Source organism: Myotis yumanensis, unplaced genomic scaffold, assembly GCF_028538775.1.
Source record: "Myotis yumanensis isolate MYYU_CA2020_CCGP unplaced genomic scaffold, mMyoYum1.0.hap1 SCAF_2, whole genome shotgun sequence".
Lineage (NCBI taxonomy): Eukaryota > Metazoa > Chordata > Mammalia > Chiroptera > Vespertilionidae > Myotis > Myotis yumanensis.
Window position 1 is genome coordinate 55,984,565 of NW_027223753.1, and position 16,425 is coordinate 56,000,989.

The 16,425-nt window shown below is 39.2% G+C and overlaps 1 protein-coding gene across 2 annotated transcripts in view; it reads left to right on the forward strand.

Annotated features, from left to right (window-relative positions):
* The window catches only part of ST6GALNAC3 (ST6 N-acetylgalactosaminide alpha-2,6-sialyltransferase 3), a 510,150-nt gene that overhangs the window by 303,952 nt on the left and 189,773 nt on the right, over positions 1–16,425 (forward strand). For both annotated transcript variants that reach the window (XM_070403386.1, XM_070403387.1), the window contains exon 3: positions 8,873–9,282. In XM_070403386.1, the coding sequence (XP_070259487.1) occupies positions 8,873–9,282 (410 nt within the window). The remainder of the gene's footprint in view (positions 1–8,872; positions 9,283–16,425) is intronic.

Genomic DNA, 16,425 nt, shown 5'->3' on the forward strand with positions numbered 1-16,425 from the left:
TCTTCGAAGACAATGTTTCTGAGCCCTAAATGTTCATTGGAATCACGTGTGGAACATAGAAAAATACTTATGTGCAGGTGCCTTCCTCTTGAGTTGTTTGATTCATTTGGCCAGGCATGCAGTCCAGCCATTATAATTTTGTAAAAGTTCTGGTCATTGTAATGTGCAACCAGTTGAGAACCATGTCCCTAGTTGGGTGCCATGTTACCATGGCTTTCTCTCTTATTTTCTTTGTGTGACATACCTGGGTGGTATGTCAGCACTGGGTCCTGAACTCATCTTCCTGAAAGGAGAGGAAAATAATCCAGAGGAAGTCAGTCATAAATGAGTCCAATTTTATTATAATCTCATAGTGATAGTGAAATATAAATGACTTCTTTATCCCAGTCCACGGGAGAAATCTCTCTCTTGGTGTGAGAAGCCTCTTTTTTTTTTTGCCTTCCAGTCCAGAGAAAGCAAGCTGCTTTTTTGGGCATGCCTCCATGATTATACAGACCCATTTCTCTCAAGGAACTTTCAAATAAAGAGAACACATTATCTATGGTAACTGAGAAGCATAGCTTTATGTTGCCTGTTTTAGAATTATTTCTTGACATTAACATTTTTATGCATCCCCATATTAAGTTTTATGCTTGGATATAATGCCACCAGGCAGAAATCAAGGTAAATGCCATATCCCAAATCCACAGAGAGTCAGAGCCAAACCATGGGTTATCAAATCTGTCTTTTTATATGCTGTTACTCATAGTGTATGATTTATACACACTGCTTGCACCAACTGAAAGATGCTGGTTTGTGGAGGGGGAAAGAAGTACATAAACTGGCTGGATTGAACTGTGTTGATTTCTCTCTAGAACAGTCTTCACAGTTCTTTGCTCACAGTTAGAGGTCTGCTGAAAGTGACTCGTAGAGATGAAAACAGCTTGCTTAATCATTCCTGAAACATGGGGAAAATTAAAATACATTTTTTCCTTTGTCAAGCAATAAAAACAATGCCAGATTGTTAATGCCTCTTTTGTACCTTTCACTTGAAAGACCTCAAAAGAACATCAAGGAGAATAAAGGCAAAATCTATTCCCCAATGGCATCATTATACATGTTGAAGCCTCTAAAACTGAAACTCTAAAGACATTCAGAAAGAGCAGAGGAATAAATGACAGCAAACTGAAGAGTGTGTCTCTGGAGCTCTGTTCAACCTGCTTTTTTCAAATCCGTCCAAATTGGATGATGAAAAGCAATGATCTCATTTGTTTCAACATTAAAATAGTAAATTAGTGGGTGGTGAGTTGATTGTCCTATATAGCATTTAAAATGCCAGGAGTACCCCATCTCCAATATTTTAAATTGCATTCTTATGGTCGAAATGAAAGCAACCATGAGGGTCATGTAAAACAATGCTTTTAATAATTTAAACTTGTTCGATTCAAATATGATTTTTGTCCTGAAATATTTATCAAAGCTCCTGTTTTGATTTGAGATGAGCAAGTTTCATTTTAGACTTCAAGACATCAAATGGAAACTCATTTTCAGTTCAGGGGCTCAAGTAGGGAGATAGATTAGTGTATCCAGTGTTGTGTTTCATCCCCGGCTGTTTCTGTTTGCTTCCAGGGTATAGAATTAACAGATTTGGTTAAATTTTAGCTGAGTTTTTGGCGACCTTTTCTAATCCTAGCTGTTTCATAATTTAATGTCTTGACCTTCGTTTTCCATAAAGCCACCTCAGTGATAAATGCAGAGATTTAATAACTACCACTAGTTGACAGGTGACCTTTCGTACATGGCCATTTCTCTTTGCTGGGAGAACCACATTGTTTTGCAAGTTTTAATTCACAGATTTTAATTATCTGTTCTATTGTCTATAAGCTTATTCACGGAGTAAAAAGTAAAGGTTAAATATTTCATTCTTACTGATTAAAATGTAAAGTGCTTGGCAGTTGTCCCAATATATCATTCAAAAAGGATGAGGCCATTTGTCAAGTTCTTACCCACAGAAGAGAGGAGAGGAATTTTGCAGAGTGGTTGGTACGGAGCAGGATGATAAAGTAGATAGGAGAGTGAGCTATCTCATCAACTGGATAAGGGTAACCGTGTGTGTGTGTGTGTGTGTGTGTGTGTGTGGTCACATGAGTGTATTTGTGGATATGTGGATATGTGTGTGTATAGTAAATTTAAAGTTGAGAAACAAAAGAGTTCTTTAACTATATGTATATGAATTTGAAAAGTGACTGTGACTCAGCAAAAGCTAAAGCTTGCCAATCAGAGTAAACAGTCTTAGTTTACTAGAAGGTCATCCTTTCTTTTTCTAAATAAGGCAAGGATCAGTTGGGCATGTCATGATAAATTGGTTTCTAGGGTCTACATAAATAATACTTAAACACAGAAAAGTAAAGCTGACTATTAAAATGTGGCAAACTCTTAAAAAGCAATAAGAATAGACACATCTTTCTCATTCCTGCCCCCATAGTTATAACATTCTTCAGCATTTTTGCAAACAGAATTCATTTTGTGCCAAATAATCATTCTTATAATAAAAATAAAAGTCAGCATGACTGTAAAATGACCTATGTTATGAGCATAGTATCCCAGTTGGCTAGCACCCTGGAGTTTTCAGAAGTACAAAGGGGAGAACAATCCCTGAGTTACAGAATGACTTGGCAGTTTTGAGCTAACTTTCATTCCCAAGGACTTGAAAACAGCTATTGTGGGTGTTTCTAAGGTGAATTTATGTCAAGGAGGTTTTCATGAAGGGAGGAGACCAGCTTATTGAAACATCATCTGCCAGAGTCTTATTTTTCTTTTTTTCAGACATGGACTGTAACCATTTCATGCTTCAGAAAGACACACAACGCACTGCCGTTGTGAATAAAAATTGAAAAGCACATTGAGTAAGATGTGAAGGACCATTTTAAAGCTAATAATACTGGTTGTGATTAATTTATGTTAGACTGAAATTTCAGCCATATTACAAATTGAAAATATTATGAAGAAAAAATATATATGATTTCTTATACCATGATAATGCCATTGCCAGAAAGGACAGGTAAATTCCACTCACATGTATACCTAACATTCCTGAGGAGGCTTTCATCAATGTTAATTTTTTTTTCTTTTCTGATGAAGTTTTTGGCTACCACTATGTTTAAAATATTAATTTATAATTTAATACAAATAATTTAAATATAATACATGGTGAGATTTGAGGTGTTTACTTCTATGTATATTGGGAATAGTGCAAAATGATTCTATATAATAAAGAAGTAATATGCAAATTGACCATCACACCCTCGCACAAGATGGCTGCCACCATGTGGGCACACGATGGCCACCACAAGATGGCCGGCAGGGGAGGGAAGTTGTGGGCCATCAGACCAGCAGGGGAGGGCAGTTAGGGGCAACCAGACCTGCAGGGGAAGGCAGTTAGGAGGAACCAGGCCAGCAGGGTAGGGCAGTTGGGGGTGATTGGGCCGGCAGGGAAGCAGTTAGGCGTCGATCAGGCTGGCAGGGGAGTGGTTAGGGGGTGATCAGGCTGGCAGGCAGAAGCGGTTAGGGGCAATCAGGCAGGCAGGCAGGCGAGCGGTTGGAAGCCAGCAGTCCTGGATTGCAAGAGGGATATCCAACTGCCAGTTTAGGCCCGATCCTGGGATCGGGCCTAAACTGGCAGTTGGACACCCCCCGAGGAGTCCCAGATTGGAGAGGGTGAAGGCTGGGCTGAGGGACACCCTCCTCCCAGTGCACGAATTTTGTGCACTGGGCCTCCAGTAATAAATATTTCTTTATTCTCTCTCACTTCTTAATAGTGATGTGAATGTGTTTCATCAAAGGTAAAGTGCTCCTTTTTAACATGAATGGTATCTACTATCCACTGGACATTGTGTTCATGTCCATTTCCTCAACCCTATAGTGGGAAATAAAAACAAAGTTTTGAAGAATTTATTATGAGAATTGAGTGGAATAATGTGAAAAAGTGCTAGATAGGATGACTGGCTCATATTAAGTGCTCAATCATCCTATCTAATAAAAGACAAAAAGGGTAATTGACCGTACCTTCGCTACGCTTCCCATTGGCTAATCAGGGTGATATGCAAATTAACCGCCAACCAAGATGGCGGCCGGCAGCCACGCAGCTGAAATGAGCAGGAGGCTTGCTTGCTCAAGTGATGGAGGAAGCCAAGGTTCCCCGCCTGCCGCAGCCCAGCTCTAAGCTCCGAAAGCAACGAAGTTTCAATTATAGAAGCTAAACAAACCCCAGATACCTACTTTCAGCTGGCTGTGGCCTCAGAGCTGGAGCCGGCTCTCAGCTCCAGTGACAGCAACGCAGTTTCAATTATAGAAGGTAAATAAATCTCAGAATTAAAAAAAAAAGTAAAAAAGAAGAGGCTGGGAGCTTCAGTCGCCAGCCAGCCTGAAAACAGCCATCAGCCCCTCATCCAGGCTGGCCAGGCACCCCAGTGAAGACCCCCACCCTGAAGGGGGTGTGACCAGCTGCAAACAGCCATCAGCCCCTTACCCAGGCTGGCCAGGCACCCAAGCAGGACCCCCACCCTGATCTGGGACACCCTTCAGGGCAAACCAGCCTGCCCACACCCATGCACCAGGCCTCTATCCTATATAGTAAAAGGGTAATATGCAAACTGACCCTAACAGCAGAACGACTGGGAATGACTGGTCACTATGACATACACTGACCACCAGGGGGCAGATGCTCAATGCAGGAGCTGCCTCTGGTGGTCAGTTTGCTCCCACATGGGGGAGCTCTGCTCAGCCACAAGCCAGGCTGATGGCTGCCAGTACAGTGCTGGTGGTGGGAGCCTCTCCTGCCTCCTCATCAGCACTAAGGATGTCCGACTGCAGCTTAGGCCTGCTCCCCGCTGGCAAGTGGACATCCCCCGAGGGCTGCCAGGCTTCCAGAGGGATGTCTGATTGCCAGCTTAGGCCCAATCCCCCGGGGAGCAGGCCTAAGCCAGCAGGTGGTCATCCCGCAAGGGGTCCCAGACTGTGAGAGGGCACAGGCTGGGCTGAGGGACACCCCCCCCCCCCCCAAGTGCACAAATTTTTGTGCATCGGGCCTCTAGTGTTTATATAAATGAGTATAATACCCTATACTTATACATCTTTATCTAACTGTTGCTTCCCTTCCTCTCTTTTTCATGCTCTACCTGTGCTACAGACAGGAATTAAATTTTTGTTTTTTGTAAGGAAGCAAATGTCAATATTCATTTTAGTAGAGGAAAAAAACCTTGATTTTCAAGGCAATCTCTTTGGCCTTTGAAATAGTATATGAACTGAATCTTAGTTGATCATATACTGAAGTTAATCTCACACTGATTAGGAATTTAAAATTATTTTACCCTTCACTTTGCACAGATTAGATACTAAGTAAAAAATTACTTCGTTTTTTAATAGATGTCATCAAATTCTTAATTTTCTCCAAGCTGAGTGTTTATAACCAGATATGTAAGCAAGAGCTAGTATACTTTTGCAGAGAGAGAAAATACCCAAGTCAAATATAGGGATATTATTATAAAAATCAATATCTTAGATTTCAAATAATAGGAAGTTTTTTACATTTGTGGTCTTTCTTTCAGCAGGGACACTGTAGCTCAGACAGGCTTGGCTGCGTATTTGTAGGGATCTCAGTGTATAGACACAGCCCAAGCCTAACCAAAGCATTTGGCTTGATGATATTTTGAGTGTACAAGAGAAAAAGATAAAGAGGTCAAGTTTGTTTGTAATGAAAAAACAACAACAACACATGCATAGAAATAGGGACAAGTCAACAGAGAAAGAGAATTCAGAATAAAGAGAGGACTTGATAAAGTAGAACCAGACAATTCTTTCCAAAGGTCTCAGAAACCCTAGGAATAAACTGATTGCTGAGGTAGAAACTGAGAAAGTGGAGGCATATGCAATAAATTTTCAAACAAGTACCCCAAATCAAATAATATAAATGAGCTCAAGAAACAGCAGTGCATTTTAACAAAGAAAGTTGAGATCACAAGATGCAGGGATAAAGCCAATAAAAGGAGCTCGGATAACCAGATAAGAACAGCTCTTGGATCAAACTGTCCATTTGTGACTAGGTATTTCTTTCTTTTTATCATAGCTTACTGTAGTTTGAAGGTGCCTTCAAAGGTAAAAATGAGTCCTTTGGGCCTTAGCAAGCAAGCTCTTTGTGTTACCTGAAGCTTCTATTATGATGAAGAATGTTTCACTCATCTCACCCTGCACTCCTATCATACTGAAAGGATGGTTCTTGCAACCAAGTGGTAAATAGAGCAGTCACCTTGTGCACACATGTTTCCTGGTACCTCATTCAGAAAGTCAGACAGCGAGGCAGGACTGTGACTAAGCAGAAGGGCCATGTGACAATGCCCTCCTAAGACTCTGGCCATGGTGACAATACAGCCAAGTGATTAGGATGAAAGAAAGAGGCAATTTAAAAATTATCATCTACCCCCAAAGGCATTGCATTCATAGCACTCTGCCCAATTACATATTTGTTACTTAAATAAGAGGCTGTTGTTCCCATTGTTTGCCCTCAAGTTGTTAGTCAGCTGGTGACCTCATAATCTGCACAGCTGCAGCATCCCGATATGTTGTCATGAAACAGATTGTGATGTCTTAATTGATCACTTTCAGGGGTTACAACTGTCAAGTGAAACCAGTATGTTGATTCTTATTAGTTAAATTAAGCCTTGTTACAGCAGAACCAGATAATTCGCTTTTGTGACTGGGAAATCTAATGCAAATTGCTGCATTTTGTAGATTAGAACATGTCTAAGGCATTTTCTTTATATCTTCCTTTTTCCTTTATGATATTTTTTTTAAATTGTGGAGTCCACACCCCCCAAAATGCTTTTATTATACAGTGAAACAACCTCTTGGAACAGAAAATTGAATATAACTTCCCCGCACCATATGCATCTTGGTGATAAGTTGGAGTGTGCCATATGACACACTCGATTTAAATCAGGCATTGATTTGCATGACTCTGAGTGACTTTGGAGAACTGAGCTAAGTGTTCTTTATCACCCCAAAAGATTTTAGGCTCCTGTATGCTTGATGACGAGTCTTAGATCAATGCCTGATCCTAAGAGACACCTTCTCGTGTCTCCATTTGGCCATTGGTGAAGTCTTCACTAAGGCACCAATCTTCAGAACCTCATTTTAAAGTGCACTAATATACTCATCTACCTTGAGGGGACCTATTCTAACCTAGTGCCTGGACCACCTGCTGTCACCTTAGTTCAGAAATCTAACTGTAGCAGGAATGATGGTAAATCCCTTTGTTAGCAGTTTTAAGATACCTCATAAATGAACCTTTGTGGGCTCTACAAGTCAAGTTTCTTCAAAATTCTTAACTTTGACCTCTCAAATAAGTAGATGCCTTTGTCTCCCTAGCATATTTTATAGGTCTACAATGAAAACTAAATCAAAGAAGTAAAGTTAAATTAATGTATAACTGTTAGCATTCAAAATCCAATGGGAAGCACAAGTATGTTCATCAAAGCAGTTTTTTTTATAATAGAAAAAAAATCAGATAATAACTGAATGCCAAGGAGTAGGCAAGCAGGTACATTGTGGTATACCATATAATGGAATATTGCATATGCATTAAAAATGTCTCTAAGGACTATTTATTGACATGGAAAGGCTTACTGATATGAAATCAAATAAAAAACCAAGGTTACCAAATTGTATGAATGGTATTTCTCAACCTTCCTACAATAATATATCTAGAAGGAGAAAAATACAAGAAAATATTGTAGCAATTGTTGAGCTAAAGAAATATGAAGATCTTTTATCCTTTTATCAATTCTTTTATTTTTTATTTTTCAACTTTTTCATAGCAAGCCCACATTACCACAATAATGAGGAAAAATACTCTCCCCCCCCCCCCCATATCCCTATAGCCATCCTTATTCATTCAGATCATTCATCACATATCATTTTTCTTCTAAGGTCTTTACTGATCACTCTACCAACACACACACACACACACACACACACACACACACACACACCCACACACATACCCACACATTAACCTCTGTCCTTGCTTTAATTTTCTTTACTTAGCACTTATCTCTATCTAGCTTATTTGAAGTCCTAAAAGCTGGTGCTTAACCTCTATGAGTCCCTGTTACCTCATTAGTTAGGAAAAGGGAGGGTGGTGGTTAGAGTAGCCCTAGAGATTGTCTCTGGATAGTCTGAGATCTCTGAGTTCATAAAAGAAGCCTTTCCTTACCCATCCAGAATAAAGGTAAACCCAAAAGCCAGCCAACCCAAGGATGCAAAGGAAGTTTTTAAGGATCTCTGTAATATTTTTGCTAACCTGAGACTTGACTTAAGCAGTTTTCTGAAAATCTTTTTCAGAACCTTGCCATTTGCTGAATTTTTCATATTTTCTTCAACTTCTACATAACCATTCATGCACATAAGTAAAATATAGAATTGATGCCTGGATAGCTCCCTTTTACCTTCTTTTTAGCCATCATCCTTATTAAAGAGATCAGTTCTTTTTATATTTCCTTATTTCATTTGAAATTAACAGTTTTGAATGAAAAGAAACCATTTAGAGTGGAAAACACATGATAATTTGTCCATTTAACTTTAAACCAATACGAGGGGATAGAAATTAAAATTATTACTTAACAATTTGTTTTACCTTTTTAAATGAAAGGATGGCCCTAGTTTGATAACCTGGGGCGCTCAGTATAGTACTGGTATGTATATTTCAGAGATATTCCTACATTCAGCAGGTATATATAATAATCTGAATTTTCTGTTTTCCCAGAGAAACTTGTTTGGATAGGTGGGCCTTACTAATTTATATTTCTTCCCTCATCTTGTTTCTCTTTATGTTTTTCAGCCTTTGCAGCTGGACTGCGACCTTTGTGCCATCGTGTCCAACTCAGGTCAGATGGTCGGCCAGAAGGTGGGGAATGAGATAGATCAGGCCTCTTGCATTTGGAGAATGAACAACGCCCCCACCAAGGGTTACGAAGAAGACGTTGGCCGCATGACAATGATTCGAGTTGTATCCCATACCAGCGTTCCTCTTTTGCTAAAAAGCCCTGATTATTTTTTCAAGGAGGCAAACACCACTATTTATGTGATTTGGGGCCCTTTCCGCAATATGAGGAAAGATGGCAATGGCATCGTTTACAACATGTTGAAAAAGACTGTTGACATCTATCCAAGTGCCCAAATTTATGTCACCACAGAGAAGCGCATGAGTTACTGTGATGGAGTTTTTAAGAAGGAAACTGGGAAAGACAGGTGAGTCCTCTGAGAAGCAGCCTTATTGTCCTTTGTTTTGAATCTTTGCTGAGTCCTTTGTCAGCTATCAAATGAATGCAGAGATTTTTCAAACTGACTGTTATGTGCTTTTGACTATTATGATTACTTGATGAGCCAGCAACTCGGTCCCATTAATTCCACCTACACTACCTTCTGTTCTCTCCAATTTGATTGGTTTAAGGCTCCAAAAAATGCTGGATGCTTTCCCGGGATATCTTTCGATTTGTTCTTATTTAGCTCAATTTGCTATTGATTAAATTGGATTTTAGCCAAAAGTTCCTTAACATTTCAAAACAGAAATGTTAAGGAACTTTAGGACCAAAACTCCTTTGCAAGCAATGGCAAAAATTTACCTGAGACCACAGAACAAACAGGCTATTGATTCTCTAATAAGGCACACCATCACTTGGTATCTAACATGTTAAGCAGAATATCAGACTGAAATTATGCATTACTTAAAAATCATTAACGGTGAATTCTTGAAGAAAAATAAGGTATAGAAACTACTCGCTCAAGTTTTTAAATATCTATTTGCACTTTTCATTGTATCCATTGTTCTGCAGCATTCTATAAACCAGCCTTCCACTTCTTTTTTTTTTTTGAGGCCTGCTCGCCTCATTTTTTCCCTACTCCTTACTTCTTCTGTTTCTTCTATTTCCTCTTCATCCCCCTCATCTCCCACATAACTCTATTGCCTGCCTTTTTTTCCCTCTCTTTAAAAGGGTAGCAAGTATATAGGAGAGAAGTGGAATTCTAAATCAATAGCTCTTAGTTCATATATATAGTTCTAGTAAAGAACTACTGAAAGAAAATACTGAAAGTACTTGCTAAGGTTTTAAATTACCATGAATTTTGCTTATTCATGCAATACCATGGATAAATTGACCATTGGCTATAATTCCAATAGTAACATTCTGATTCCTCAAAATCTGTACCTTTTACTCTTCAATATTATCAACATAACCTTATATTGGGGTATATCTTGTAGGGGAAAAGTTCCTGATGTCTATGGCTATAATTTCAATATTGATAATTATTTTAAAACTAGAGTCCCAGTGCATGAAATTTGTGTACTCGGGGGGTGGAGGGTGGGGTCCCTCAGCCCAGCCTGTGCCCTTTCACAGTCCGGGAGCCCTCGGGGGGATGTCTGACTGATGGATTAGGCCTGTTGCCTGTGGGGAGTGGGCCTAAGCCAGCAGTCGGACACCCTTAGCGCTGCCACTGAGGTGGGAGAGGCTCCTGCCACCGCCACTGTGCTCATCAGCCGTGAGCCTGGCTTCTAGATGAGTGGCACTTCCTCTGTGGGAGCGCACTGACCGCCAGGTGGCAACTTCTGCATTAAGCGACTGCCCCCTGGTGGTCAGTGTGTGTCATTGTGACCAGTCATTTCGCGGTTTGGTTGATTTGCATATTAGCCTTTTATTATATAGGATCTTATCTCCTATTTAGTGTTTTCTACTTCTGAGCACTAAAAATGAACAGCTTCTAATGAAATGTAAGACAGAAATAGCCGTAATACTGTCCCCTTATACTGTTAGATGTACCAAGAAGAATCTCAATGGTTAGATTTGAATCAGGATAGCATAAGCTATTGAAGGAGACAGGCAGTAGAGATAAGAAGAGTAAGTAATCTCACATGTAGGACCATTTCACATAAATATGACCATTCTTAAGAGGCTTTGGAAATATTTGGTCTCCACTACCCCAGAACAATGCAATTAATTAGAGGTCTTTGTTTGTTGATTAGTCACAGTTAGCACTTGGGGTATCCCCCAGTTATAATATAAGCCCTTGAACCATTTTGGAGTATCAGAGAAGAACTTAGTATGCCATATGTTTCCATGTGTTTATATCACATTGCCTTTTGCTGTGAGCTTTCCATGAGACAGCACTGCCACAAATGTGTGGATTGTATAACGAGAACTGGGAGAGTATAGCTTTGGGATATGCATTTTCCTACTGCCTGTGATGAGGGGAGCTGTTTGTATAGTGGGGGAAAACTCATCTGGTAAAATTAATTTGCAGGTATCATTCAGTTGGTAGAGTTATCAAAATAAATGTAGGGGTAGTAGCCAAAATAATTTTTTGATGCTTTCTTGCTGTTTTCTTCATCAAGTCTAATCCTGTCTTGTTGCTTCACCAAATACTACAACCAGACCAAAGAAGACAGCTATGCTAGTGGCTTAGAAATGAGCAGAATACATGGTTTAGGTAAAATCTGTTTGATAAAAGTTGACCAAAATGACCTCAAAAGCTGCTACCTCCACTCTAATTTAAATCTATATCCTAACTATAGTTGTTTGGATTTTATTGTCTAAGGATTTCCCATAGTAACCTGATGCTCATTGACAAATGTCAAACGAGTATTTTTAACCTTTTAATGAAAGAAAATGTCATATTTATAGAGACACTAATGGTGTAATGAACCTCTGTATACCCACCACACAGATTGGATAACTATTAATTCATGGCCAACCTTGTTTCACCTATAGCAGTACTCACTTTTCCCCTCTCCAATGATTATTTTGAAGCAAACGTCAGACATCATATTATTTCACTTATTAAATTTCAGCATGTTTCACTAAAAGATTAAGATTCTTAAAAATAAACACAATGCCATTGTCCTACATAAGAATCAACCATACTTCCTTAATAATGTTATATATTTAGTCTGTTTTCAAACTTCTCCAATAATCTCATTAATATTTAATTTGAATAGTTAATTTGAATCAGGATTAACATTAAAGTCCATACATTCTTCAAATCAGGAGTGCATAAGGTCTGTACATTGCAATTAATTATGTCACCTATATTTCTCTTAATCTAGAATTTTTCACCCTCTCTCTTGCTCTATTATTAAAACAAACAAACAAATAAACAAACAAAAAACACTCACACACACACACACACACACACACACAAGTTCATTTGTTCTACAGAGTTTTCTCAATCTAGATTTTGCTGATTGTAACCAGGATATTTCCTTTATGTTGGTATTTCTATACTGAAGTTTTATTAGGTTCAAGTTTGTTTTCCAAGACCATTGGACCATTGGGTGATACTTCTATCAGGAGGAATACTGTCCGGTTTTCTCTTTTTATGTTAGCTGTCTTTAATGATCATTGCCTAGGTCCAATAATTCATTGGAGGTTGCAAAACAGTGCTATTTCATAATTTCTTTTTCCTTTATTTGCTGATATGTTTTATAAAGAGAAACTTGCCTTCATTAGCCATTTGGTTACCAAGAAAGAGATGGTACCAATCCTTTTTCTTTATCAATCTTAAGATATTGCTTCCCTAACATCATTCAAAAGTGACCAGTAAGTTTATTATTACTAACATTTACATATTGACTTATACACTGAGTGGCCAGATTATGACCACCTGACGTTTGTAGGCAAATTAGCTATAATTTCGCGCTGAAGTTGCTAGAGGGCCAGACCATTATAAATAGGGAAGCAGGTTGTTTACCACAACAGAAGTGATTTTTTTTCTGAAGATATGGGTAAACAATGGGATTTAACAGCCTTTGAACGTGGGATATATATATATTTTAACATATGACACAACATGTATACATATTTAACAGCCATGTTCAAAGGCTGTTAAATCACGTTGTTTACCCATATCTTCAGAAAAAAATCACTTCTACTGTTGTGGTAAACAACCTGCTTCCCTATTTATAATGGTCTGGCCCTCTAGCAACTTCAGCACGAAATTATAACTAACTTGCCTACAAACGTCAGGTGGTCATAATAATCTGGCCACTCAGTGTATACTTAAACATATTTGAAATATTTCAGTTCATTAAAATTATATCCTTATGTTCAAATTATCCTATTTTGGGTTGTGGGAATCTCTTCAAATTGGCTTTTGAGTCCTTTTGACATGTCTTTAGTCGTCTGGATGGCTTCTTTGCTTCCTGGTATTATGCTTCATGTTCTTTTTATATATATATCCTGGTGAAAACCTGGATTCAGATACTTCTCATTTTAGTATTGAAGAGAGCATAATTTTGGTGCTACAGGTGCTTGGCACTGGGTTGCTCTTTGTTTCTTGGTCTTTTCATTGGACAGAGCTAATATGTAAACAACATATGTTGTATATATCATTTGAAGATAAAATCATTATGAGTTCAAACTGAAACTTTCTATTCAAGTTCAGAGCTACCAGCTTTTATTTTATCCCGTGAATCTTAGATCTATTTTTTTCTGCCATGTTGACAATCATAGGTCTTAGAGACACCAATGTAAATGCTCATCTGCTTTATCCCACAACACACCTACAACAATCTTAGAGTAAGAATAACAGCACAACCAGCAATATTATTACAATAAGCATTTTTAGATTATTTTGCATCAAAGAAGGCATTTTAATGGCAGGCATTCATGTGGGTTCATGCTCACAAACTGTGTGTTGGTTATGTCCTAACAAAAACTATAAATGTTTTTCTCCTAAGTACATAAGGGTAAGTGGTACACATAATTGCAGGCTTGAGGAAGTCAGGAAACAGGGATGTCCATTTAATTTAACATTAAATTAACAAAATAGTTGTAAAGCTATTTTGATTTGCCTGTGCTTATTGAAACTCTTTAGTAAGGGCTCCTTTTCTCATCAAGTTTTTAATGGAGAGATTATGTCACCATTACAATGCATAATTTATAGAATTTTTAAAAATTGTGTCCTTACTAGTTAAAGTGATTCATGATAGGTAAATGATTAAATGGAGTTTCTCAAAGAAAAATTTGCCTCTAAGCTAGCTTCTTCAAATTATCAAATCCTTTCTAAAAAAATAAGCCCCTCCCTCATTTATGGGGAGTGTCGTTTTTATTTTTGTTTTAAGGGATTCCTCATTGAGAAAACATGAAGTGGTAGAAGAAATATGTATACTGTTAAATTTCTTTTAAAAAAATGTATTTTTACTGATTTCAGAGAGGAAGGGAGAGGGGGAGAGAGAGATAGAAAAATCAGTGATGAGAGGGGATCATTGATCAGCTGCCTCCTTCAGGCCCCTGCTGGGGATCAAGCCCACTTCCTGGGCATGTGCCCTGACTGGAATCTAACCGGCACCCTTTTGGTGCACTGGCCGATGCTCAACCAGAAACCTCTGGAATGAAAAGTCTTATATTCAAAATATTGACCAAAAAGGATCTCTTTTTCCCCTTTGAATGATTGGTGTACATAAATAATATTAGCCTGCTGACATTTACATATTTGCATTAATACATCTTAAGACTGAAATACCCTAGAGGTGCTGTACGGCTGACAGTGCCACACTCAACATGTAAAGAATATGATTATGTGCCTGGCCATGTACAGGTGCAAAAGGAATGTTAACTCTTCTGGAGAAGCAACAGAGAGTCAGTGTGAGATATTCTGCTTACCTGTGCGCAGGTGGGCAGTTGTAGCTTGCATCCCACTTTAGAAATACATTGGCAAATGCATACCCATTATTTAATTAAGTAATAATTGAGAAAGCTACCATCCCCATTAAAAGTGCAACGCTAACGCAGGGCTGATAAAGGCCTTTGAGCTGGGACCAATGTGGCTCCGCCTGCAGGGATGGGTGAAATTGATGAAAGCTAGCAGCAAATACATCAGTGTTTCAAGATGTTACTGCCTCAGGTGCCCAGAATAAGAAGGGAGAGAGTTACTTTGAAGGATCATTTAGGAAAAAGGATACACAAAAGTCAGTCTCAGAAAACACTGTCAAACTGGGAAAGTGATGGGTAAATACTGAGATGGCTAATCTTTGGCTGCATGCTCCATCCATTCCCACTCAGTCTGAAGGAGAGAAAAAGAAATGAGCGTTGTGTCATTTCTCAGTGTTTCTGCTGGAGACAGCTTTGTCATCCGGCGTGGGTTGTAAGTGCAGCCCAGGTTTCGCTATCACAGCGAGGCCATTTGGAAAGTTTCTTGTGCCACTGTGTGATTGACTTTAGTTATCAAATGGGCCCACATTCCTTAGGTCTGCACACATTTAGTAGTTCCTAGAGTGGGAAGAGGTTTTAAGCCCCTCCCCTGAGAATTTGGGAACTCTCTAAGTTTCTTCAACAAAGGCAGTGCAGCCGGCTGGGAAGTGGTGGTGGGGGGGGGGCGGGGGGGGGGGGGGGTTTGCAAGGGAGACAAAAACAAGAACAAAAAACGGTGCCAGCCCAGGTCAGCCACAAGGTGCAGAAACCGGCCCAGTTCACCCAAAGAAATACTGTTACTCTACCTGGACTCTGAAAACAAAGATGTCTAATTATTTCTGACGCAGAGTGAGTCGGGACTAACCCCAGGAAAACCTGGACCAAGAGAAAATGGGCAAAATACAATATTTCTAGGATTGAAAGATAGGACACTATTAAAAACAGCACCCCCACTTTTTCTTTTCTTGGAATGCAGTTTTTTCCAATATAGCAGCTCAGCACTTTTTTGAGAGCAACATTGACATACTTCTCTGTTAAAACGAATTAATGTTCCCACCCAGCTGATGTATTTGGCAGGAACAGTAAGTTCACGTAGCAGTCACAGGCAGACCCAGAGGACCCCTGAGTCAAAAAGCGTATTGAGTTATCCAGGCCTGTGCTTGCACGCTAACTAACGTTGGGAAACAGGGGACTTCCTTTTTCCCATTATTCATAATGCATCCAGTGACCTATAGAAGGCCTCCTCCATAATACACATGCTAGAAATTAATAATTCAATAAGAAAGAGGAAAGAATCTATTTTAATTATGGAAGGATGGCAAGGATGTTTTCACTTTAGCAAGCTATCAGAACTAACCTGTCATGTGTTTAAAAACCCACACATAGCCCTAACCAGTTTGGCTCAGTGGATAGAGCATCGGCCTGCGGACTGAAAGGTCCCAGGTTCGATTCCGGCCAAGGGCATGTACCTTGGTTGCGGGCACATCCCCAGTGGGAGATGTGCAGGGGGCAGCTGATCGATGTTTCTCTCTCATCGATGTTTCTAACTCTCTATCCCTCTCCTTTCCTCTCCGTGAAAAATCAATAAAATATATTTCTAAAAAAACACCCACACATGCACACACATTGACACACACACATGGACATGCATACACACAGGGTGAAACTATGCTATGATATATTTGACAAGGCAGCATAGTTTAGGATTAAA